Below are 23,680 nucleotides of genomic sequence, written 5' to 3'. Positions count from 1 at the left end.
AAGTCTGCTTCTTTATTTCCCTTTTACAATAGTCTAAACTCTACAAGCAACAACTGTTGACATTTAATATTTAGGACCAAACCATTGATCAAAAGCACGGAATCACTCCTGATTTCCTCTGACACTCTTAGTGCCATTTCAAGTATCTGAAAGCAGGAGGGCACTTGATGATGATTCTGGGATTTAAAAATTTAGCTTTTTGAAAAGACAGCTCACCTGTACGTCCAGGAATGCCTCGAAGGCCAGGGATCCCTCTCCCTGGTGGTCCTATAAAACATTAGGTCACTTTAACTCAAAGTCCTAAATAATTTCTAGGAAACATCACAGTTTTGTAATATTTCATACATTTCTTCAGAATTCACTGAATCAAAATGCAAAGTTTAGTTATATGTAAAATAAAATTTATTATTTCCATTTCTTCTATACAAAACCACAAATTAAATTTTAAAGTTTTGATTTATAGGAGGAACTCTTATTGGTCAATCATATTTGAGGTACCTTCTACTAAAATAAGCTTTTTTCAGAGAAAAAAAACAGAAGAAAATATCTGCATTTAACTTCATTATTAGGAAAAACAGAAAAATAAATGTAAATACTTCCAAAAGAAAATACGTTCAGTGACTACTTCAAAGTTAATACGAAAAACTTTCTAAATACCATGGATGCTTTCTCAGTATCTTCTTGATACCAATATGCAAAGAAATATTTTCAGTGTAAAATTCTGTCAGAATTCAGTGTTGGACTAAATCTGTCTGAATACTGGTAACAACAGGAGTGACATTTAAATGAAAGGTTTCACAACCCAAGGTCTAGGTCTTGGAAACTTTCACTATTCATGCAGGGAAACACTGTGATTCCTTTTATTTTATATTCACATAAAACAGAAGACTCCTTGGAACGGATTTTGGTTCTTTTTATCTCTGAGATTAAAACCATAAGAACTGTTAACAGCAATACTTCAACTCTTGCAGACATTACGACAAATCACACGTAGAATAGAGCATTTATAATGCACTTGGGTTGTTGACAGCATGTACAAATATTACAAAGAAAATCATGTATAATCTTCTACTTATAAACTGAGCTTTGGCTCTACAGAAGCTCCTTAGTAATCCTTTCTAAATAGTCCTTGTCAGTATATTACAGAAAAAAACAATTGTTAAGTAGAATGAAAATATTTCACTTGTGTTACCTGGTTCTCCCTTTACTCCTGGGGGACCAGGCATACCATCCTGACCTTGAGTACCCCTTTCACCAACAAGTCCATGTTTTCCAGGGACTCCAACAGCACCTGTGAATTACCACAATATAATTTTTACTTCCATAATTTTGCAGTGAGAAGATTTGGCTCTCCTTTATTAAAATTTAATTAACTCAGCTACTTCAAAGATAGGTGTAGCTTTGTTGGTATAGAGCAGCATATAGCTTGTATTGAACTCACTGGACTTTAGTGGATTTAACACACCCACTATTTTTACAGACATAATAAAGCCTGCAATGCATGCCTCTCTGTTGCTGCATATTTACACACTGCCCCTGAGATATATTTTTAGTTCTTTTGTTTTAGCAAAAGACAACTACAACTCTGTCTCCTCTTTCTATTCCAGTTAATTTTCTTCTCTTCATCTACGTATGTCTTAGTGTATCATTCTCTTTTAGGAGGTAGAATCTAAAGAACCTAAGCCTTTCTTATAATTGCGTGGATATCACATCTTGAGACCCTTGGATATGTACTTATAAAAAAAAAAAGCGCAAAAAGCTTTCCAGTAGTGAAACAAAATTAGAACTTTTTGCCTCAGCTGAACCGATAACATTAAAAAGTGGCTGTTAAAAGGAGGTAGATAAAGCCTCAATGAAATGAAATCCCAAACCCAGGCCAGTGATATAGGAGAGATGCTATATACCATACCAGGAGGGCCTGGGACTCCCTGCTGTCCTGGGTGGCCCTGACATCCTTTAACACCAGTATCTCCAGGAGGTCCACACTCTCCTGTAAGAAGAAAGAGTGTGGCAGAGGGTAAAAGGCATCATCCCTAGGTCCAGACTCAGTTTAAGAGCTTTGCTATTGTTTCTGCTTTGGCCACCTGCAAAAGTTCTCAAGGTGATGCAAGCTGGCCTGGCTGCCCTGACCACAAAGGAGCTGTTGAGGCTTACAGCAGTCAATATAAATCGATGTGCCCCACCCAGGCACCCTGCACAGTTGGAGAAATTATCTTCTTTTAGAAACATGTCACCAGCTCACCATCTCCCCAAAAGTACCCCATACCTGGGATTCCTGCACCTCCAGTTTCCCCTCTGATCCCATGTGGTCCTGGTTCTCCTATAAGTCCTGGATGACCCTGGGAGCCTTTTTCTCCTTTGCTGCCAAAAACTCCTGGGGGACCCGGATCTCCCTGAGAAATAGCAGTTGCACACAAACAGGTAAAGAATCACATTGAAGAATAAAAAAATCACATGCAATTTTAAAGGTTAAGTAATGTAATCATGTTTCATTAGGATTTTCAGACAAAAACCAAAGCAGACTTATATGAGGTCTTCTCATAATACCACTGATCAGTCAGACATAGCTAAGATCTACTTTTAACCTTTACAAACCAGCTTGTTTATAGATATTTTCCCTGGCACAGCTTTCCCTTCAATTTTATTTTTTTGATCCAAACATCAAAATGCATAGGTAATATGCAGCTATACAAAATACTGAAATGTGTATTGTTTAACTTGAATTCCTATTGACTTTTTTGACAGTAATCTCATTGGGGCTACCCAGCTAATACAGAAAATAAACAAATAATTTAGACAGATTACAGGAATTAGAGAGGAATTTACAGCCTCAGCCACGCATTTCAGATAATCTCATAGGAAAAAAGACTTCCAGTTATTCAACAACTAGAATATGTGGAGTTAAGCTATCCAATTGATCTAACTTAAAAATACTGGTTTGTTCTTTGCAATATATACATATGACCAAACATAACATATACTGAATGTAATATATATTGCTAAGAAAAAAATAATTAATCTTCTGCAAGGATATTACCAGACTATCAACACCAAACAGTAAAAGCTTAGATTACAAAACTTTTGCACTTGCTAAGATGATGTTTTGCTCCACTTTTTAACATCCTTGATCTTAATGAACTTTTACAGAAAGCAAGTTACTTCAAGATGTTCCATCTTTATAGATAAGAAATTCTTGCACAAAAGAAGCAAAATATAATGAAATAAAAATTTCCTCCTGAGTAATGACACAATAGAATTTTCCTATTTCTTACCACTAACAAATCATCTATTTCTACAAACTCTGCAGCTCTTGCTTACATGTTGTTGTTCTGTTTCTATATTCAAAGGCTCTGCCTAATAGGAAAATTTTTCCACTGCCTTTATACCTTTGGACCAGGTTCTCCTGGAGGCCCAGCTGATGGGTACCCAGGATCTCCTTTGTCACCCGGAAAGCCACCATAGCCTGGAGGACCAGGGTCACCTGATGGTCCTGGAAAGCCTGGAGATCCTTTCTGGCCTTTTGGACCTGGAAAAATACCAATACTGATAACATTTTTTAAAGGATCATAATTGCGTATCACACCTCATGTTTTGTGAGCTGTTGCTTACATATACAGATACTAATTCTTCATTACAGTAATTTAATCAGTGATTTTATTTCTAAAAAGAGGTTCTTACATGTAACAATATATAAATTAAAGAATTTAGATAGAGAGGGAGAATTGCATTCTGTGAGTCAGGCAAATGCTGGGGTAAAGGTAAGTCTATGCATACTAAAGAATAAATCCCAGTCTAAGTATTGCGTGGTGTGCTCACAGTAACGGCTCAGACCTGTGCAAATGCTTCTAGAGAGCTCTATGAATTTGTAATATGGCTTGAGAGAAAATGACCTGGAATTCCCATGTCCCCTTTTTCTCCGGGTGCACCTGAGAATCCTTGTCCTCCAGGAATCCCTGGAAGACCCATAAATCCTTTGGCTCCTGCAAGATGAAGAAATAAATGTCATCTTCACGTTTGCTTTAGACACTAGCTGGATGTTAGAGCTGTCATGAATACAAAATCCTCCACCACACACCTTCTTTTGGTATATTACTATTTTATAGATAATCAACATGGGGCCTTTTGCCCCAGACACAGATAAAATTATCATTGATGTTTTCAGAAAGTCAAGAAATAACAAACACCTTATGTATCAACATTAAAATTAAGGTTTGTGACCACAGCACTTAGAGGCAGCCACTGAAATGATAATAAAAAATCCTAAAATATTTCTGTGCACAATTGTAATATTCATATTTTATAATTAATTTTAAAATAATGTTGAGAATTCAAACTTCTCTTTACTTTTTATGAATATTAATTTCTATTAATTGGTTTCATCAGCTTTTAGACTTTATTCTTATTCAGGATTAAATATAATTTTCTATTTGTCATCCCAAACAATGGTTTATATTTGAAAGAAAACAAAATCATTTGGTGATAGCTGCTATGATTTTCAAATAGCAGCTTTTGAAACTGCTCAGTTTCAGCATTCTCAGGAAAGCTTGAGAGTTAATAGAGAAAATGTAGTACTGCTTCTGGAGCCAAGCGGGTGTGCATTGGGGCAATAGTATCTCCCTGTCCACATGGCACAGTAATTTTTCAATATACACATTCCATACCTGGTAGACCAGGCATTCCTTCAGACCCATCAACACCCGGGGGACCTTGCACACCAACATCTCCTTTTTCTCCCCTTAGACCCATTCGGCCTTGAACTCCTAAAACAAAGTTTCATTTAAAAAATATTAAAAACCAACATCTTAGAATACAAGTTTTGTACAAAGTTTAAAATGTTGTAACTCTTTAAGATAATGAAACAGAAGCAGAGCATAGGATTTTCACTCTGTGAACACACATAAGCAAAACACAAGCTTATAAGTGTATAAGCCTCCTGGTACTATTGACATTATTACTGGTTTAGCATTAAAATAAGAGCTTTTCGAAGGAATAAGGACTTGTTAAAATTAAACTGAATATTCAACGTAATATCCAACTATCCCATAAATAAGAAGGCAGTTCTAGTGTTTAGCAATAATTATTTCAAAACCATGTGAGTACTCTCAGTAGAAGAGTCAGTTTATTACATATTTTATAGTCCACTGTAACTGCAAAACAGATGACAACCCTGAATAGTTTTTAGTGACAGAACAACAAATGAGTACCTTTTAAACCTCGTTCTCCTTTGTCCCCAATACCAACCAAAGTCTCAGATGGTCCAGGAAAACCTTTATCACCTGGTTCGCCTTTTTCTCCAAGAAACCCTTTCCTTCCTTTTATTCCTGGGAAACCGGGAGAACCTGAAAGAAAACAGAGTGAAATTTTCTGAAGAGACCTGACTAGATGATATAATAAAGGAAACCAAATAATACCAGTCTTCAAGAGCAATTGTAATTTACATACGTAAATATATATTCCAAATTAACAACCTAAACTAGCTTCTTAACTGCTCCAATCATCAATAAAATACCTATGAGTACAGATTATGGCAAGAGATGGAAATAATTTCTTATCGTGAATAAACATATCATCTTGAGTCCGTTGAATAAATATAATAACGGTATCCACACAGGATGGGAAAAAAACCAGCAAAAAACAGCAAAAAGGTTGTCTGTTCTTTATTTACCAAATCACCAGCCACTTAAAAAAAAAAAAACAGAAAAGAAAAGGTGGTGAGTCAAAACGGCTAAAAAAATCTCATTATGTCATTCAGTCTGCAGACTGCACATATACAGAAGAGAGATTTACCAAGACTCAGAGAAATTCCAGTACAACATCTGTTCTCAGGAGTGGTAATACACACAAAAATGGATCACAAGACTAACTTGAGCATTGAAATTCCTGTATTCTAAGTAATAATGAAGGCAGATACAGAGATCACTTGCCTCTCACTCCCGGGTTGCCTGGTATTCCAACCATGCCAGGGGATCCAGGAATTCCTAACAGTCCCATTACACCTGGATCTCCCCTTGCACCTGTGGAATTGAAGCAATATTTGTTAGTATTTGATCAGTTAAACAGAACATTACTTCAGAAAACTACACATATGCCTGTCATTTCAGTGTTTAATTGCTTATTTTATTTCTTCTCCATTTCTGTAACAGTCCAAGCCACTTTTCCCATCTTTAACCACAGGATGATGACTTAAAACCCCCAAATTACCGAAATTAGTAGCTGCAACAGCTCCTATCAATGAATGAAATAACTGACAGTAAGGATAATGTATCTGAGATGTCCACACAGGGCTGAGAGATCAGTCGTGAGATGTATGGGAATGACACTCCTTTCTGGATCATGAGTCAAAGACCAGCTGGGAAGTAACAACTCCCTCAAATGCCATCAGAAGTCTGTGTTTGCATGACCAAGTCAAGTGCTACATGTTTATCAAAAGCTTTACAGATTCTTAATATAAAAAGGTATTTACCATCTCCTTCTTTCAGTGTAATGATTGCATATTAAGGAAAAACCTTTGTTAGAAATAAGAACCATTACATGACTGATTTATTTTACTCTTCAAAAAAAATTTCAACCTATTTCTGAAAGAAAAAAACCAAACAAATCAACTCTACAGGGATCACTTAACTTACTTGAAGTTAGCTCTTGTTAGTGACAGAGCTTGATCGGACTCAACTCTGTCAGCTCAAGATCAGAACTTTTAAGAAAAAGAAGATGGCATTACAAACTATTTGCTTGAAAAGGGATGCTGAGTAAGAACTAAACACTTTCCACTTCCATTGTGCTGGGGGAGTTGCTTTGAATATTAACTATTTCATGTCCTACTGCAAGGACATTACCGTACAAAAAACTACGTAAAACACTGCTCTCAGCGATACAGAAAATTCCACACTGAGTCAACAGAGCTTCAAGATACGCTCATCATTTAAGGAAGAATAATTTATTAGTTTTCCATAAAAATCTCAAAGATAAATGAAAGCTCTTGATGGAAAAACATTTCAGCATTTTCAGTCTGGAAAAGTATGACATTTTTGTGCCCTTTTTGCAAAACACCTTTCTGCAAAGACTCACTTAATTGTTACATCAAAACAAATACTTGGGGAATCCTTACCTGGCAAACCAGAGATTCCTGGCCTTCCAGACTGTCCCTTGGGACCAGGTAATCCCGTATTTCCCTGAAGACCTATTAATCCAGGTTCCCCAGGCTTTCCATAGATTCCCGGGATACTCAAACCAGGAGGACCTAGGTTTCCTTTTGAACCTTGTAAACCTCTTCCTCCTAAGAAAAGTGCAAAACAGTGCAGTCTGTCCGAAAAACAAACCTCATCCCTATCTTTACATCATAAGCACGAAACTCTTCTTGAACTCTGCCTGTTTGAAGCTAAACATGAGATCTCTAAGGCAACAGACACATTCAGAAAATCTTACGAGGGCTGTGGGTTGGGTTTTTTGAAAAGAGGGAAAGAAAAAGTGAGAGTAGCATTTTCTTTCTCAGAAGAAGAAGAAACACCCAAACATGAAAACGCCACCAATTCTGTATTTATTCTTTAAAAAAAAATTCAAAAAAAATCCTTTTGAGGTCATATATAGAAGGAATGTGCTGCATACCTGAGTAGGTTTTTTTTTAAAAAAGAAAATAATATGCAGTACAGGCAGGTACTTTTGGGACCCTAAATTGTTTTCCTACCTAGCTGAGCTCTTCCTTTCTTTTATCTCTTTATCAATCCCATTGCAGCACAGAATCTAAGTTCAGTCCTACAGGTGAGATATGACTGAAATATCCTTTTTCCTGTGGAATTTGGGTCAGTTTGTGATTACTCTTTATACTGTCCAATGGAATTTGAATCTTAATCCATCTTATCAGTGCATGTGCTTCCTCCCAAAAGAGCATTTTTGAAATGAACTCATATTTTCTTGCATACTATTCTATTAGCAATATCCAGAAACAACTTCAGCTCCCTCAGGCCATTGGAAGGCAGAAACAAACTCACCCAGCCAAATGGCACTTTTTGGGCCAGAAAGTCCTACCTGGTGGGCCTGTAGCTCCCTGGCCACCTGGCAAACCTGGCAGGCCAATAAGACATTCAGCAGGTTTCCCTGGAAAACCTGGGTCTCCAGGAAGTCCAGGTGAGCCACGATTTCCTAAAAGAAATGAGACTGGATTCACAACCAAATTAAGTTTCAGGCTGAGTGACCATTGTTTGACTTAGCTTTTCTTAAAATAACTTTCTGTGCTCCCTGAGCATCTCTGAAAGCATTACCTCTCAGGCCATCATCACCATCATGTCCAGGATGCCCTGGTAGGCCTGGAAGTCCTGGAAGTCCACCTTCACCTTTTGCGCCAGGACTGCCATGGCCTCCTGGTGAACCCAGTCTTCCTGGCTCTCCAGGAATAACCATGCCTGGGTCACCCTGCAACACAGAAAGAAATGTAAACAATCTTCTATGCTTTGCAAATCTGCCAAAATATTTTCTCTGTGGGAATAATGACCTTATTTTGTTAGGGTAATTCTCTTTATTTCCTTTGGATCTTTCACACTGTAATTTCTAATGGCTTCAATTCAGCAGATCACTGGATGTTCCTTATTGAGCCCCTGAGGAATTCATCTAGATAGCTTTTAAACATTGTCTTCTAACCCTAAGAAGCTGCTACTAAGCAATGCAAGACACTTCCCTCCATTTGGTCTTTTCTGGACTGGAATGCTTTCTGTAGCTGTGAAAAGCTTCAGACTTCTGTCTGAAAGTGGGGGTGAAGTTTGTGCAAATGTAACTTTTCCTTTATTTTTTATACCATAGTCATATTTTTTTATCAAAATATTTATTTAGATGATCAAAATCAGCACTCAGATACATCTCAGAATACTCGGTCAGTTGTTGGGGCTTTTTAAAATCATTCTTCTGAACGTTGTTTTCCATGAAGACTGGTTTTATCACAAATGTCCCAAGTGTATTCCCTGACTGGAAAGTTTGAATTAGTAGGTTTTTTTAGCTGACTGAACTGCTGGTTATTTTGAGTACCAGAAAATCAATACTTTCATAAAGCAGGTCAGTAGACCTGAACTTATACCAGTCGCTAATGCTATACTTGGACAGTATATAGTATAGCTAATGCTGGACTTGGACAGCTATAAGTGGACAGAGGCCACTTCACATCCAGATGTTCTGTGGTATCAAATCCAGATTAAATAGAAATACACAGAATAAAAATAATAATTAAATAAACAGAAATAAAAATCCCAACCTCAACCCACTTCCTTTGTCATGTCAAAAACCACACAAAAGAATGACATACGGGCACACACAAAAAAAAACACACAAAAAAAGAAATGCCATGTTTTCAAATCATTTAGGTGTTAATATTGTGTTCAAAATTGAATCCTAATTACAGAGTAGTCAAGAATCAGTAGATTAGCTTCTGCTAATCAGGAAGAGTAGCTGCCGTATTCCCTCCAACCTACTTTCTTCATGCTTCAATTCAACAGAGCACTTGCTTAAATGAAATAATACTCACTTGTCAATGACCTCCATTAAATATATGCTTAATTAGATTTCTGAATAGGCATCTTTTCAGCAGTTGTGGCCTTAATTTTTTTGCTGTAAGCAATGCAATATCCTCCTTGTGGTCTGAAAGCTGAAGTAGGGAAACATGCCAAACACTTGGAGTTCTGAAATCTTGTATTTGGATCTAAAATTTTGGCTTGAGCCCCTTTTTATAGAAAGAATTTAATTTCATAGTTTGTGCATCACTAGTCAAGAAATAAAGGAATTCCTATAATCCTTACAATTTTTAATTTATTTGCTGAGTATCAAATTTAATGAATGGGACCTATGGAAAAGCCTGTGCTGCATTTCTAACCAAACCTTTTGTCCTGGTTGTCCTAGGTTTCCAGCTCGGCCTGGATCTCCAGTCTTTCCTTCACGACCTGGTGGCCCTCTGCCTCCTGCAAGTCCTTTATCTCCTGCAAAAGGAATTAAATGGGAGTACAGATGCTTTATTTTACAAAAAGGTATTTGTATGTGTGCAGTTATGAGCCTCTGACACTAATGCAGCTTGCATGAACTGAAGGGAGCATCTTGATTTCAGAGCTGATGTGACACACAGCATCTTGTTCCTTACATACTCACTCAAAAGTGACTGTAACACTACTTGTTAATTAACTGATTTGAAGCAAATCACCATTTTTTTTCAAGTGAAGCCATACTAATGTCAGTTCCCTACTGTTCTCCTTAACAAGCAGCTTGGTACAAGTTTTAGTACTGTAAAAAAGCTTTTTTGTTACCTCCTGTCCTTACAGGATTATGAGAATTTCCTAGTATTTCTAGTGTTCAAAGGGAGTTATAACTTTGCATGAGGAATGGCCAAATTTACAGTATTGAAAATGGTTTCTATTACCTGCACACTAGAGCAGGTATTGCACTGTACATAACCAAAATTGATTAAAAATAAAGTACTGACACTTATACAGCTCTGTCTCTAACACATATCCAGGTAAAGAGAATCCATCTGAATTAAGCACTCAGATGAGATAGCTGCACCTGTTTGGGCAGTATTCCAGAAAGCATCAATGTCTTTTAAAATATTTCCCTACTGTCAGCTTTGATACTTGATACTCTGAAATACTTCAAAATATTTCAAACTTGGAATTTCTAAGATTTAATGCAGTAAATTACAAGACTGCTAAAAATACTTATCTGTCTGTTCATTGATTTATTTTTTTAACTTGCTAATTATTTTAAGGTGTACTTAAAAAAAAAAAAAAGAGATTGTTTGTTTGTTTGTTTTGCTTTATTTTAAAAGAAGATCAAAACCAGTATTTTACCTTTTGGACCTGGGTTTCCAGGAAACCCAAGTCCTGGAAAGCCTGTGTCACCTGTTGGTCCTGAATGTCCTGGATCACCTGGCTGACCTCTTGCTCCAACCCTACCTGTACAAACAAAATAAGTAAACTGTGAATTTTCTTACCACAGAACATCAACTTGTAAGATTAGGTGTGTTAGAGTTTATCATTATCAATAAGGACACAAGTGTAGATTACATTACAATTTAGACACTATTTCTCCTTCGCTGCAGGTTTTCGCAGTTAAAATGCTAGTTGCATTCACAGTACCAAAGCATGGATGAGTCTGTGAGTTAAGTTTTTATGTAACCTGGCCAAATTCCAGACTCCTAGAAACAGCTACATGCAGACACAAATTTTCCATTTCTTGAGATGTTAAAAACACACATTATAGGCATGAGGATTGAAACAGAAGCAACTATAAGAACAGAAGCTACCATAAAGCTGTCAAAAAACTTCCTGCGCTGTTCAGGACAGTTTTAAGGACTATTGTTCTGTAAAGATGCCTTGCAGTTAACCTGACTGTTAACCAATCTCTGATTTTAACTGTTTTACTGATTTAGTGCAGTACTCACCAGGCACTCCTGGGGGTCCAGGTAAACCATGTGGTCCTTGAGGTCCCGGCAATGCAGGTAATGGAGTTGCCCTACTGGTCTCTCCTTTCAGACCTTTCAGCAAATACATAATAAAATATTACAAGGGCATATAATTGGGCAATGTGTAATCTCAAGCATTCAAAAATATTAGTGATCAATCTCCTTGGCTAAAAATGTAGTCTTCCACAGTTTCCATGTTTCTGAAACTCCAACAGACTTTGAAAAGCCTTCACATCCTGGCTTCATTAAGTAAAATCATTTTATCAACACCTGCAGTCTTCCTCTCAGCTCTCCTGCAGTCTAGTAAAGACCCAGAAAAGGAAGGAAAAAGTCACCAGGAAAATGATGCAACTGAGAAATGCTTAAATCTGCAACTCCATATCGTAAAGACTCAATGGGCATTATTTTTAAGCAACCTTGACTGTATCTGCCATTCAGGTGAGTTCTTCCAGATTATGCTTGCTTGTAAAGACCTACACTGTTATGTTTCCAGCACTCAAAAATTATGATGCCCTTCATATTTAACCCTGCTGACTTAGTTTACACTAACGATGATGACTGGATGCATATTTGAATACCTTTTGTTTCCACAGTGAGGACAGTCAAGCACTGCAACACGTTGCCCAGAGACAGTGTGCTATCTTTGTCCTTGGTGGTTTTCAAGGACCAACTGGATAATGCCTTGAGTAACTTGGTCTGATTTCATAGATGTCTCTGTGCTGAGCTTTACTTCATCCCCCTCTTCATGCACAGAGTCCCTTCCAACCTCAATTATCTTATGACCCTAAGACTTTTGCTATTGTCTTCGGAGGGACCAAAGTTGGGACAACGCTGTGGAAATTCCATGGCAAGGAGAGGTTTGCCATGTTTCATAAATTATGTCTTTGACTTCAATCTATCTCTGCAATTTTAATCAAGAACTCTTTAACATAGGTAAAACACAGTAAAATAGCTAAGTTACAAACCAGCTTCTCCAGGTAATCCAGGTGGTCCAGGTATTCCTTTAGAGCCTTTAAAACCTCTTACTCCTTGTGGTCCATACCCTGGCAGTCCAGGAAGCCCCATTTCTCCAGGAAGCCCAAGTCTACCAGGCAATCCAGGTAGTCCTCGATCTCCTTTTGATCCAGCCAATCCCTAATGATTACACATGTATACCAAGCATTACTTGATTTCCACACCAGCTTTCTTAACAAAATACCCATTTCTCTGACTATAATTTTGTATTATTTCAATAACAGAGTAGCTCTGATAATTTAAGAGAAAAGTTTTCCTCTGGTTTACATGTAATTAAATGAATATAAATTTGAATATCAATGGTTACGAAGACAGAGGAAACAGTACAAATAAATACAATTGCCTGATTTTTTCCAATCACTATGTTGTTGCACTGTACACTTGTCTTCTGTTTTAAAACACATTTGGCAAAAAACCAAACCCACCTCAGCTCTGATTCTCCTTGAATACTGTGGAGTCAGGCTTAGAGACAGTTGTATCTGAATCATGTTAACAGTTTCTCAGCCAACATAACACAACAATAATTGTTAGTTTTTGTTTCTGCTGAGCTCTGCTCTAATGATTCTAGTTTTATGGTCAGTCCTCACTGAAGATTAACCCTTAAAGACTGAATTATTAAGCATTATAAGTAGTCAGGAAAATATTTTTAAAAAAGATCTTATCCATCATAGAAATCCAACATAATGCTCCAGTATAAATATCCAACTAACACCTCACTATCCTGCTGAGGTTTTTCAGCAACGTGTACCTACTCTGGCCTCATCTCTCTCTGGTATTACATCAGAGTATTTCCTCTCATTCTTTCATGCATATTGGTGGTTATAGTTGAGGACAGTACTCTCAGTCAGGTAGGGGATATCCAATTGAAATAACTGCATAGATTAAACAGATTGTTGTAAAAGATAAAATACTGACTTAGGTTTCCATGACTTCCATATTAATTGCAAACAGTGCATACCCACCTCTTCACCTTTAGAACCCTTGGATCCTTTAGAGCCAGGTCTTCCCAGAAATCCACTTGAACCTTTTCTTCCTTTGTCTCCCCTGACTCCTGGATCTCCTCGCTCACCTTTTGGCCCTTCTGGATGTACATATCCTGGCTCACCTTTTGATCCTTTACTTCCTTGATCTCCTCTAAAACCTGGAGGTCCCTAGAATAGAATTATCAAAAGAATTTCAGTGCTAGATATATGTCATCTGTTTTCAAGTTTTCTTTTTTTTTTTTAAATTAAATACCTCAGAGGGGTTCTTCTTATTCTCACCTTTATTCTCTGTAATGGCACACTTCAATGAAACAGGGTTTTGGGTTTTTTTTCTTTTTCTCCTGCCTTTACATCTTTTGACATGTCTACCATTTCATTTATGCTACTACAAGCAGGAGTAATGTAGCATAATTTAATGGGTAAGACCATGGCACAAAAAGAAGGACTTTAAGACCTAGTTAGAGATTTCTCCTCCACATGGGAATATCTCCCCAGGGACACTCTAAGTGCCATAGCTGGCTCTGTTCATACTTAACTTCGCTATCCCTTTTCTCCCCCACAGGTTACAAAGTGGGTATACTATCCCAAAACTAGTACAAGCTGAAAGCACACTGCGCTCTAGTTATCTTGGGCTCGTGAACTCTTAGGCATCTCCTGGCAAAGCCTGTTAGCAGACTCATTCTGCATCTGTACAGCAACCACCACAACAAATACTTGTGCACGATTTTTTTAATTGGATAGCACTGGCTGTACTTTCCCATAAAGAATTACTACTACAGGCACAAGTTAGAACAACCAAATGGCATGTGTGTGGCAGCAGGTGGCAGCCTTCCCTCTTCATAACATTTCCCAGGAAGGACTGTCCTTTGCACCCCTGAAGAGTGTATTATGAGAAGCAAGTTTCTCTGCACAGCTGGGGCTTTAGCAACTCCTGAGTATGCTGGAAACAAGAGAAGTCAGAAGTCTGACAAAGATCACAGCACACAAAAATTCATATATGCTTTACAGCCACTGCCATGATTATTGAATTACATAAAGGAACAAAAGGTTAACTACAGACTACCCATACCAGACAGAACAAGCAGTTTCAGCACCATGAAATGAAATGCAGCATGGGTTAACCACACCTGCCTCACTGCCTGGGCCAACTTGCTGCATTGAGCAACCAGGCTCATGTAGAGCTGTGTGAACCATACATCACATTCTCTGCCTTGCCTCCCATGCAGACACACTCATTACTACAGGAAAAAACCTGTTGAGATCACCCAGTATAACACTGCATGTAACACTAGCCATGAGGTTTCTCTGAAATAATTCTTGTGGGATTTGAATGTTAATCTGAAAAACCAGTCTTACTTGAGCCCCTGGAAACCCTGGTGCTCCTGGAGAACCTGGAGAACCTTTTGGACCTGTTGTTCCTTCTCTACCTGCAAAAGAAACAGTATATTTTTTAAAGAAAAATGAAAACAAGGACATGGATTTTAACAAGCTCCAATAACTGCACCCAGCATTCATTGTTTCTGTTGTTACATTGACTACATCATCATAGACTGAGCTGGCTTTAGGCTGCACCTAAGCCTATCAGCACTCTGTGCTCAGGTCCTTTAGGGCTTGTGCTCGTATTAGCAGAGGGAACTGCACCAGGCTCTCACACTCATCATCACCTCAGGGCTAGTTCAAGGACTGCAGGCTGCACACATGCCCACACCTGATTGTCATGCTAGAAGCAAAATCATTTACACTCCTACTATCCTATTACGAACAAGACAATTTACCAGGCATGCCGTCCTGACCACGAGGCCCAGGAGAACCAGGAAGACCAGGTATTCCCAAAATATAGCTGCAATCAGTACACACAAGAGCATCATCACCTAGAATGAAAATAAATCATGAGTTGCTCCACAGCAAGTAATTTTCAAGCTTAACTAATGTGCTACTTAGTTTGTTATAGCTAACACCTTTTGGCCAGGAGTGGTAGAATCATGGCCTTAATTTTGTTGGAAGATCACTTCCAACACAGTAATAAACTATCCGTGGTCAGTCAGTCAATCAGAACTGACTACAGTTAATTGAAAGGACAGAAACATTTGGTTTAAATCTCTTGATTTTTTTCAAGTCAAATTTTAGCAAACAATTTGGATACAGTCACTCTACTGATAAGCCAAATTCTCTCAAAAGAAGAAAGGGACATACGCTTCAAACTAACAGAGCTCCATAACACTCAGGGTCATTCTAATGACAAGCAAAGGGCAAAGAGATTCAGCAGCTCCTGTGGGTGGAAGTTGCAGCTTCTTTCAGACACCAACTGTCAGCATGAACATAACAACAGGAGAGTACAGGCCCTACCAATCTGTAGGAACTGTTTGTTCCAGCGAAGGTCTACACCCTGCCACAGTTCTGTACCATTGGTGTACTGCACTGACACATGCAGCACTCTTTCAGTTGATGTAAGGGGAGGATGACATCTTGCAATTCCTAATGAATGTTCTTAAAACTCTGAACTCAGCAAATGACTTGAGGTAAATTAAATTTAAAAAAATATATAATGATGATCCATGAAGATTACTGGATGGTACCATCTACTTCTGAGAGACAGTTATTTGAAACCGACCTTTCATGCCAGTATCTCCTGGAGGTCCCGGAGGTCCTGTACACCCTGGCTCTCCAGGAAGTCCTGGTAGGCCAGTTCCAAATATTACTCTACCTGTTAATGAAATTATCATGAAACCATTACATCAGCAGATTATTAACACAATTCTCCACTTGCTAAGAGAGAAAAAAGTTGCAGGGATGAGCTGGAGACAGTATTCTGATCCTTATGGGTCCCTTCCAACTTGAGATATTCAACAATTCATTTAAAAGAGAGAGCTACTTGGAAAAATCCGTAACACCTCCAACTAGAAGTACCTGGTTCTCCTGGAGGACCTGGTAATCCAATAGAACCAGGCCTGCCAGTAATACCAGGCAGTCCTGGAGGGCCTACAATACACAAGCCAGTTTGTCCTTTCTCTCCTTTAGCTCCTTTTGGCCCAGGAAATCCTGGGGGACCTCTCAGACCAGGTCTTGACACACCTAACCAAAGGGGAAAAAATACAAAAACAGAGTTAAAGAAGAAATGGAATTCCAAAGCAAAGTAAGTACTCAATAGGATGAGTGACCGACAATCACACCAAGTTAATCCCACAAATCTTTTTTATCTTGAAATTTATTAATCACAGTGAGAATCTAGACATTTTAAAATGATCTTTAACCTAAGTATTAGACCCATCAAAGCTCTTGGGTGACAATTTTTTACCACTTAAAGATATTTTTAAAGTCATCTGAAATAAACATTTCACAAAGCTGATTCAGTGCAACAGACAGGAAGAACAATGTACTTTATTATTGGAACTGGATTACTGCACATACCTGGTCTACCGGCAGCTCCAGGAGGACCCTGTGGTCCTGCAAAATCAAGATATTAAAAGCTTGAGGTAAACCACTCTATACTCTGCAAAGTCACTATTCAATACCATTGAATACAAACTTTGATCTTTCGCATTTTAAGCTTAAAAGTTAAAATATGAACTTGGTTTTGCCTGAGTGGGCATCTACCACTCATGCAACTGTTGCATATTGACAATTATTTTAAAGGGGAAATACTGCTATAAATCAAAGTCTCAGGCTACCTTTCAAGTTAGCAATTATATGTGAGTTCAGGAAATATTCTGGTAAAGGCAGAAGAAGTTTGCTTAAAATGTAGTCTGCAATAAGCCCTTTGAGTGGACTGTTCTTGCAACAAAATTGTAGTTTTGATGTCCCACTCACCAGGCATGCCATGTTGACCTTTTGGTCCTGGAGGTCCGGGGGGTCCTTCATCCCCTTTTTCACCAACCACATAATCATAATACTCCATCTCAAGAGAAAGATGGTGAGAAAATAAAGAGTTGCAAGAATGAAGAGAGAAGCACAGTACCTCACACGGAACATTTGATTAAAGAAGTGTTTCGATCTCATTCATAATTCTGATGTTCTGAGCCCACAACACCTTACTAATTACAAGCAACCAGAAATGACAAAATAATTGTTATTAGAAGCAGTGTCTTTTTAGTACTCTGTCAATATCACAAACACTTCAGCTTTTCACAAAGCTATTTCTTTTGAACAATTTAGGCCAAAGGTTTCCATTAGATGCACATGGGGCCTTTAGGAAAGCCACTAGGGAAACAGCACGACTAGACAGGGAAATTGTACTCATAGCAACTCTTGCTTTCTTTAAAAAGTCTTCTTAGGATTTTAAAATGAATGCCACCTGTTCTGGAAGTGATCAGAAATTGGTTTAAATATTAACTCCTATGAATTTTTGTAACTGTTCTTTGACAGTCGAATCTCCTGCCAAAATTGCTTCATCTGAGTGAGGTCTAACCAGGCACAGATCCTGTATCCAATTCCATATGAAGGAAGATATCACCTGTGTGAGAATCCCAGCAATATCAGTACTTTGTGAAAGCCATGCTTGATTAGAGCATCACAGGACATCCATTACTGGCTCATGCAGACAGTTTGGATTATTCTAATGGTTTAGAAAAATGATGTAGGAAATAATTTACACTTACTCGACCACGAGCTCCAGGTGGACCAGTGTTTCCTTTCATGCCCTTCATCAGAGGACAAAGATAGGTTTGTTTATTAAAAACAATATGTGTAATGACATTTACCCACTGTTACTTCGGTACATTGCTCAAAACATTAAAGAAAAACTTCTGCTCCTGACCAGTTCTTCCTGTCTCTGTTCCTTACACAACCATTCAGCTGCATACACCAAAAACTACAGGAAGTCATCAGCAGACATAGACAGACACCAGTTCAAACACATGGTTTGTTTTAGCTGATTCATTCCCTATTCCATGATATCCTTATTTGTCATCTCTCAGGCCAAGTGAAACACAATGATACATAAAATTATATCATAACCCCCAAACATACCTTATCCTCATCCTCATCCTCATCCTCAAAAGCGATAAAAAAACCATTGGACAATACCTTAGCTCCTCGCCTTCCAGCCAGTCCTGGCCTGCCCTGTTCACCCTTTTGGCCCTGCAGGTGACAGTACACAATTTTATGAGGATTAAACTTCTAGCACTGACATCAGCAAGACCTAAAATGTAAAAGCTTTAATCTTTCATGGTGATGGCAAAGTGAATGCAACTCGCTCAGGGGAAGAAACTGCCGTGAAAGACCCAGTTTGAGGTACAGCTCCATGCCTGTAGGAAAAGCTGCAGGTGTCCCATCCAAACCTGCCTCTCTTATGGCACACTCCAACAGTCCCAGAGGGGAGCTGCTCTGAATGGCACAAATGTAGAAGTCGCTGATTTGTTTCTCCCTCTGCAAACTATTTCTGAAGGGGAGAAACTGAACACGGTATGAGACTCTCACATTCAACACCCTCCCCCAGAACTCAAGTCAGTCTGCGGGATGGCGCTGCTCTCAAGAGGTGTCAGCAGCACCAGGATGGAAAACAGTGCAGACTAAGGCTTTCTGCAAGTGAATACAGGCAAGGGAGAGGGACTTCTTGGAGACTCATGCAGTTGAATGCACTGCTAGTGAGTAAAGCTGAAATGGGAACAGAGCAATGACATGCCTTTGTCATGACAGAAAGTTTTATTTCTGTTAGCTGAGGCAGTAGAGCTTTGTGGTCTGTCATTCAGTGCTCTTTGTCAGACTGGAATGTGTTTAGACTGCCTGTGAAGGTCATTTTAGCATGAAAAAGATGATATAGTAAGATACATGTACAATGGGCTATTCTGGCAGTAAGAATTTTGGTAGGATGTTTATAAGGTCACTGCTACTCTAATGATGTTGTTAAAGTAGAGGTGAAGTAAATAAAAGAACTGATATTTAACCCATTGAAAACACATTTGAACAACATCAGCTTTTATATTAGTACACAAATGAGACAATTTTACTTCTAAAATGGCATATTTTAAGAACTATATGTTGACAAAATGACAGTTTAATAGCTATCAGTCATCTTGTTTCAGGCCAAGACAGCCATGACCCTGGCAATAACTTTCCTTCATAAAACAGTGTCTCTGATTCTAGTGATTAAAAACCATTAATTTCTCTTCTCAATTTACGTTAAAGGGAAGGTATAACTCTTTTGCAAAAATTTCATGTGACTAACCAGAAAAAAACTCAGTAGAATTAATTTTGCTTAACTTGGAGTGTGTCTCAAACTCATTAGACAGTCAGCAGCAAGCAACAGGTCTTTATTTGACATAGAAGCAATAGCATCTATGACCTGAGCCTCTGTCTCCTGCACATAAATCTACAAGAACATGGTATGTTCCAAGGCCAGCTGTGTGAAGGAAATGTTTCAGTGTATGCAAATCAACTTTTCAAACACTTTCCACAATGAGAGAAAGCAGTGACAGGAAGATAGAATTGTCATAAACAGATGACTACTACTCAGAAAACATTTAGAAGGCTTCCTTCATTACCGGTAAGCCAGGTGGACCTGGGGCACCTTCTTTTCCAGGTTTGCCCTACAAAGGAAAAATGTAAAATAAAATAAAAAACCCCTAAAATTGGGGATATTGCATTCAAAGAGCATAGCAATTCGATGCTGTAAACTGTGTAACTGTAAACTGTGTAAACTGTAAAAAGCCATTAAGGTTATTTTAAAGTATTCATTAATCACAACTAGAGTTCATAAAACTCTACAAAACAGGTAGTAAGATATTCCATTGACATTCCTCCTCCTGTGGAGGATTACTTCTGCCAGACTTCACCAGTACAAAGTGCCAGGGAAGTACAGAAAGCTTGGTGAAAAATCAGGCTCTTGCAGAAACAAGACAAATGACAAAACATGCTTCTTCCTTCTGTTTTCACTTTTCCATCTACTGCCCTGCTTCAGATACCTTTGAAGTGCACTCCCTATTCCTTTTCATTAAGTAATTTCTCTTCAAGTTGAAGGGCATTTGAATAAAAGTAATAGCTTTCCATTAATTATCTTCCAAAAAAAGATATAATCAGGTAAATTGCATTTTAATATGTATACTTTTTACAATAAACGTATTATTTTTTCATATACTATGCTGTTAATGGAATAACTCTTAGGCAACTTTTCTTCATGTCTCCACACAGCTGCTGGTTGAACATACTAATTTAAATCTGCTGCCTCAAGTAAACCCAGTGTTTTCTCTTCTACTTATACCCTTGCATTATAAAGCTAGTACATGTATAGCAGAGCACTTTTTTACTAAGTTCAACAGCAGAGCCTTTATAGCAAAAAAAATGGAAGCATACTCACAAGCAACTGACCTTCACTCAAAGTACTCATTTAAGTCACTTGACTTCCAGCTCTTGTCTAGTTTACTGCAAGAAAGAGCTTTTGAATCTAAGCAAATTTGCTCCAAGTAGCAGTGAGGCAAAACCTGGACAGCAACACTAGTTCAAAACTGCTTTCCAGAAAGGACTAACACATGTGTATTCAACTGTTTGCACATACCTGTGCTCCTGGTTCTCCTCGGTCACCCTTTTCACTCTGAGAATCACCAACTGGCCCCTGTAACAAAAGCACATTGAGGATACTCATATTTTGAAACTCACATTTTCTAAGTTAAATATATATTTTATAATTATTTATCTTTTAAAAAAATACAGTTGGAATGCTATTAATAGGTGTTTTATTCTATTAATTAGTTACATTCTTGTCATTAAAGGTTGAAATAATTAGTGTAAATACTGGGCTGTAAAGAGTAGCAGGTACTAGATGATACTGCCTGAACATCTGGATTTAAGGAATTTACTTCTGGCCACTTACTGTAAACCCCATTGGCCCTGGGGGTCCTCTTGATCCTTTTTCTCCTTTTTCTCCTTTCAAGTCCTATTACACAGAAAAGAAGAGCTTACTGTAGTATCTTGGATTTTTCTATGCTTACCATGACAGTCTGGTTCTACGAAGAGGAAATCCATATGTCACCAGCAAGATTCTTTGAGCAGAGACAGTTCTACTCAAATGATTAAGAAACAGAAACCTTGTATCAATGCTCCTGCCTAAGTCTATGACGTTTGAAAAGGAAACTGTTTCTGCACATTTCAGAATAGAGCTAGGTCAAAACAACCTACCTGTGACTGCATGCAAAGGGACCTCAGTAAATAGCGCCACAAATGGCAACAAGAAACAAGCAAAAAGCCCAAATAAACCTTAATTGTTTCACTGGAGCTAGAGTTACTTCCAAAACATAAATGCTGTGGCTACCTACAGCATCCTTGTCTCTGTGGGTGCAAGATTACACTACTGTGTACACCATCGGGCCACATCCTAAGGTCACTGTAAAGCTGAATTTTATGGACTGTCTAATTATTACCTGGTTAGAGTCATGCTCCAAACTATTTATGTAAGGAGTTTTGAGAGGTTTCTAAGCCTTAATGCTCAATGTCTCTGAAAAATTGCCATTCTGTCATGATAAGCCACCACAGCTGTGGCTGGGAAGTACTCCATGTGGCCTTATTTGATTTAAACAGGGAGAGGTGGTGTGCCTAAAAGCTGAACCTTGCTTCTGTGATCTTTCTCTTCCCTCCTCAATACAGTCTTGATGCAAAACTCACTTTTATTTTAGCACATAATGGAGAGAGACTTTGGATGACTCCATAGATTAGATGCAAATTACGTAAGTAAAACAGAAACAAGAACAGGTTAAAGACTTGTCCTGTTAATAAGTGAATACTTAAAATTATATCAACTCCTGCTACTTAATTTCTATATAAGGATACATTGCAAGAATTTAAATTCACAAAGTAATACTTAAAGCTGAATCACACTATTTTCTTCCATATTCATCGTCTTTCCAACACTTTCTGTCATTACTCATGTTTCAGTAAAAACAATGAGAAAACAAACTACAAAATGTACATGAACATGTTGTAAGTTTTTGTGAAACCCTGGATGCTCAGAGTCTGACATTCTCAGTGACAAGGCCCAGAGGTCAACTCAGCTGTGGCTTTGATCAGAACATCCATGTGGATTTGGTGAAGCAGCAGTGATTTACACTTCATGTACTCAGAGATTCACGGCAGGTGGGGTACTGGTAGGCAAGAAGAATTGCATTGGCATTGTGCAGATGTGCAGATGTGCACGTGGGCACACAGGCCTCAGCCACGCTGCCTCTACACAGACACTCTAAGAGAGTTTAGAATCTAATTAAACAAGTCTGAAAAATGTTAGAATGACTAAAAGGAAATGTTATCAGAGCAGTGAAGATGAAAACGTCCTCTCATAGTAAAGCCTAGTCAGTTGGTGTATCTGAATGTGATGTTTAACAATTTTACTACCGTCATGTTGTCTGGCCCAGTTAACGTCACAATAACAGTTCCTGGGGGCCCAGGGGGTCCAGTTAACCCAGTGTCACCCTTGAAAGAAAAAAGAAAAATAGAGAAAATCACAAACAGTGTGTTTTTGTTATTTCAAATTACTACTGCTATACTTTTGATATAGTGAATATTCTTCTGTCATTACTCTCAGCCATTAATCCAGTTGACATTTCCCTTTGCTTGCTATTTATAGTCCAGTAAAAAAGACATATATTAAAGATTGAACCTTCCCCTAGCTGATCAATATAAAAATGCATATGCTGATTACTGTTAAAGTTTCTAGAAACAATTAAAATTTTTAATCCTATTTGTTTGTTACATAACTATTTAAGCTATAAATCAAGTAAAAATATCTCCTTGATTACAATTTTTCTCTCTATTTAATTATGTCAATCAGTAAATTACATGAACTGTCTTTGGTGACATCCTCCAAACTGCAGTCTGGGTATTCCAAGGAGATCACAGAATCATGGTGCTAATGGACAGAACAAGCTTTCCCGTGTCCTTCACTGACAACATTAGTGGTGAAGTGCACTTTTTCATTAAGGATCTTTCAGAACAGGGAAAGTTCTCAATGTGAATCTTTCCTGTGGAACTCAGCGAAACAATATACACAATTTCCAGTGATTTTAATCCAGTGGAATGCTTTTGCATGAATTTGCAGCATAACAGCAAAGAATGTGCCACTCTTTTGTAAGGAAGCAAGATGTTCCATGGTCACCTGACCTACTGCAAATGAATAACCAGGTCCATACACAAATTTTTTTCCAGGAAACTCCTAGCAATTCCTGGCAGTGATTACAACATTAAAACCAATCACAGCTGAATCTGTGCAGGTCAATTAGCGTAATTATGAGATGTCCTAATTTCTTGCAAGGATATTCAGATTGACTACACTGGT

The 23,680-nt window shown here is 38.1% G+C and overlaps 1 protein-coding gene across 3 annotated transcripts in view; it reads right to left on the bottom strand.

Moving 5' to 3' along the window:
* COL4A3 (collagen type IV alpha 3 chain) overlaps positions 1 to 23,680 on the bottom strand; it is a 56,160-nt gene that overhangs the window by 11,851 nt on the left and 20,629 nt on the right. For all 3 annotated transcript variants that reach the window (XR_004242089.1, XM_032119538.1, XM_032119539.1), the window contains 29 exons: positions 22,741 to 22,818; positions 21,230 to 21,292; positions 20,915 to 20,971; positions 19,905 to 19,949; positions 18,448 to 18,501; positions 18,021 to 18,062; positions 17,233 to 17,320; positions 16,834 to 16,869; positions 16,333 to 16,497; positions 16,037 to 16,129; positions 15,201 to 15,296; positions 14,782 to 14,852; positions 13,405 to 13,593; positions 12,394 to 12,562; positions 11,408 to 11,500; positions 10,815 to 10,919; positions 9,856 to 9,953; positions 8,256 to 8,406; positions 8,023 to 8,136; positions 7,106 to 7,273; positions 5,925 to 6,014; positions 5,205 to 5,339; positions 4,662 to 4,760; positions 3,891 to 3,980; positions 3,387 to 3,526; positions 2,267 to 2,393; positions 1,910 to 1,990; positions 1,193 to 1,291; positions 217 to 267 (listed from right to left, as the gene is read on the bottom strand). Coding sequence is in view for 2 of the 3 variants with exons in the window: in XM_032119538.1 (XP_031975429.1) it covers positions 217 to 267; positions 1,193 to 1,291; positions 1,910 to 1,990; positions 2,267 to 2,393; positions 3,387 to 3,526; positions 3,891 to 3,980; positions 4,662 to 4,760; positions 5,205 to 5,339; positions 5,925 to 6,014; positions 7,106 to 7,273; positions 8,023 to 8,136; positions 8,256 to 8,406; positions 9,856 to 9,953; positions 10,815 to 10,919; positions 11,408 to 11,500; positions 12,394 to 12,562; positions 13,405 to 13,593; positions 14,782 to 14,852; positions 15,201 to 15,296; positions 16,037 to 16,129; positions 16,333 to 16,497; positions 16,834 to 16,869; positions 17,233 to 17,320; positions 18,021 to 18,062; positions 18,448 to 18,501; positions 19,905 to 19,949; positions 20,915 to 20,971; positions 21,230 to 21,292; positions 22,741 to 22,818 (2,887 nt within the window). In the remaining variant the exon portion in view is untranslated. The remainder of the gene's footprint in view (positions 1 to 216; positions 268 to 1,192; positions 1,292 to 1,909; positions 1,991 to 2,266; positions 2,394 to 3,386; positions 3,527 to 3,890; positions 3,981 to 4,661; positions 4,761 to 5,204; positions 5,340 to 5,924; positions 6,015 to 7,105; positions 7,274 to 8,022; positions 8,137 to 8,255; positions 8,407 to 9,855; positions 9,954 to 10,814; positions 10,920 to 11,407; positions 11,501 to 12,393; positions 12,563 to 13,404; positions 13,594 to 14,781; positions 14,853 to 15,200; positions 15,297 to 16,036; positions 16,130 to 16,332; positions 16,498 to 16,833; positions 16,870 to 17,232; positions 17,321 to 18,020; positions 18,063 to 18,447; positions 18,502 to 19,904; positions 19,950 to 20,914; positions 20,972 to 21,229; positions 21,293 to 22,740; positions 22,819 to 23,680) is intronic.

Source organism: Corvus moneduloides, chromosome 10 (assembly GCF_009650955.1).
Source record: "Corvus moneduloides isolate bCorMon1 chromosome 10, bCorMon1.pri, whole genome shotgun sequence".
Lineage (NCBI taxonomy): Eukaryota > Metazoa > Chordata > Aves > Passeriformes > Corvidae > Corvus > Corvus moneduloides.
This window is presented reverse-complemented; position numbering and strand designations above follow the sequence as displayed.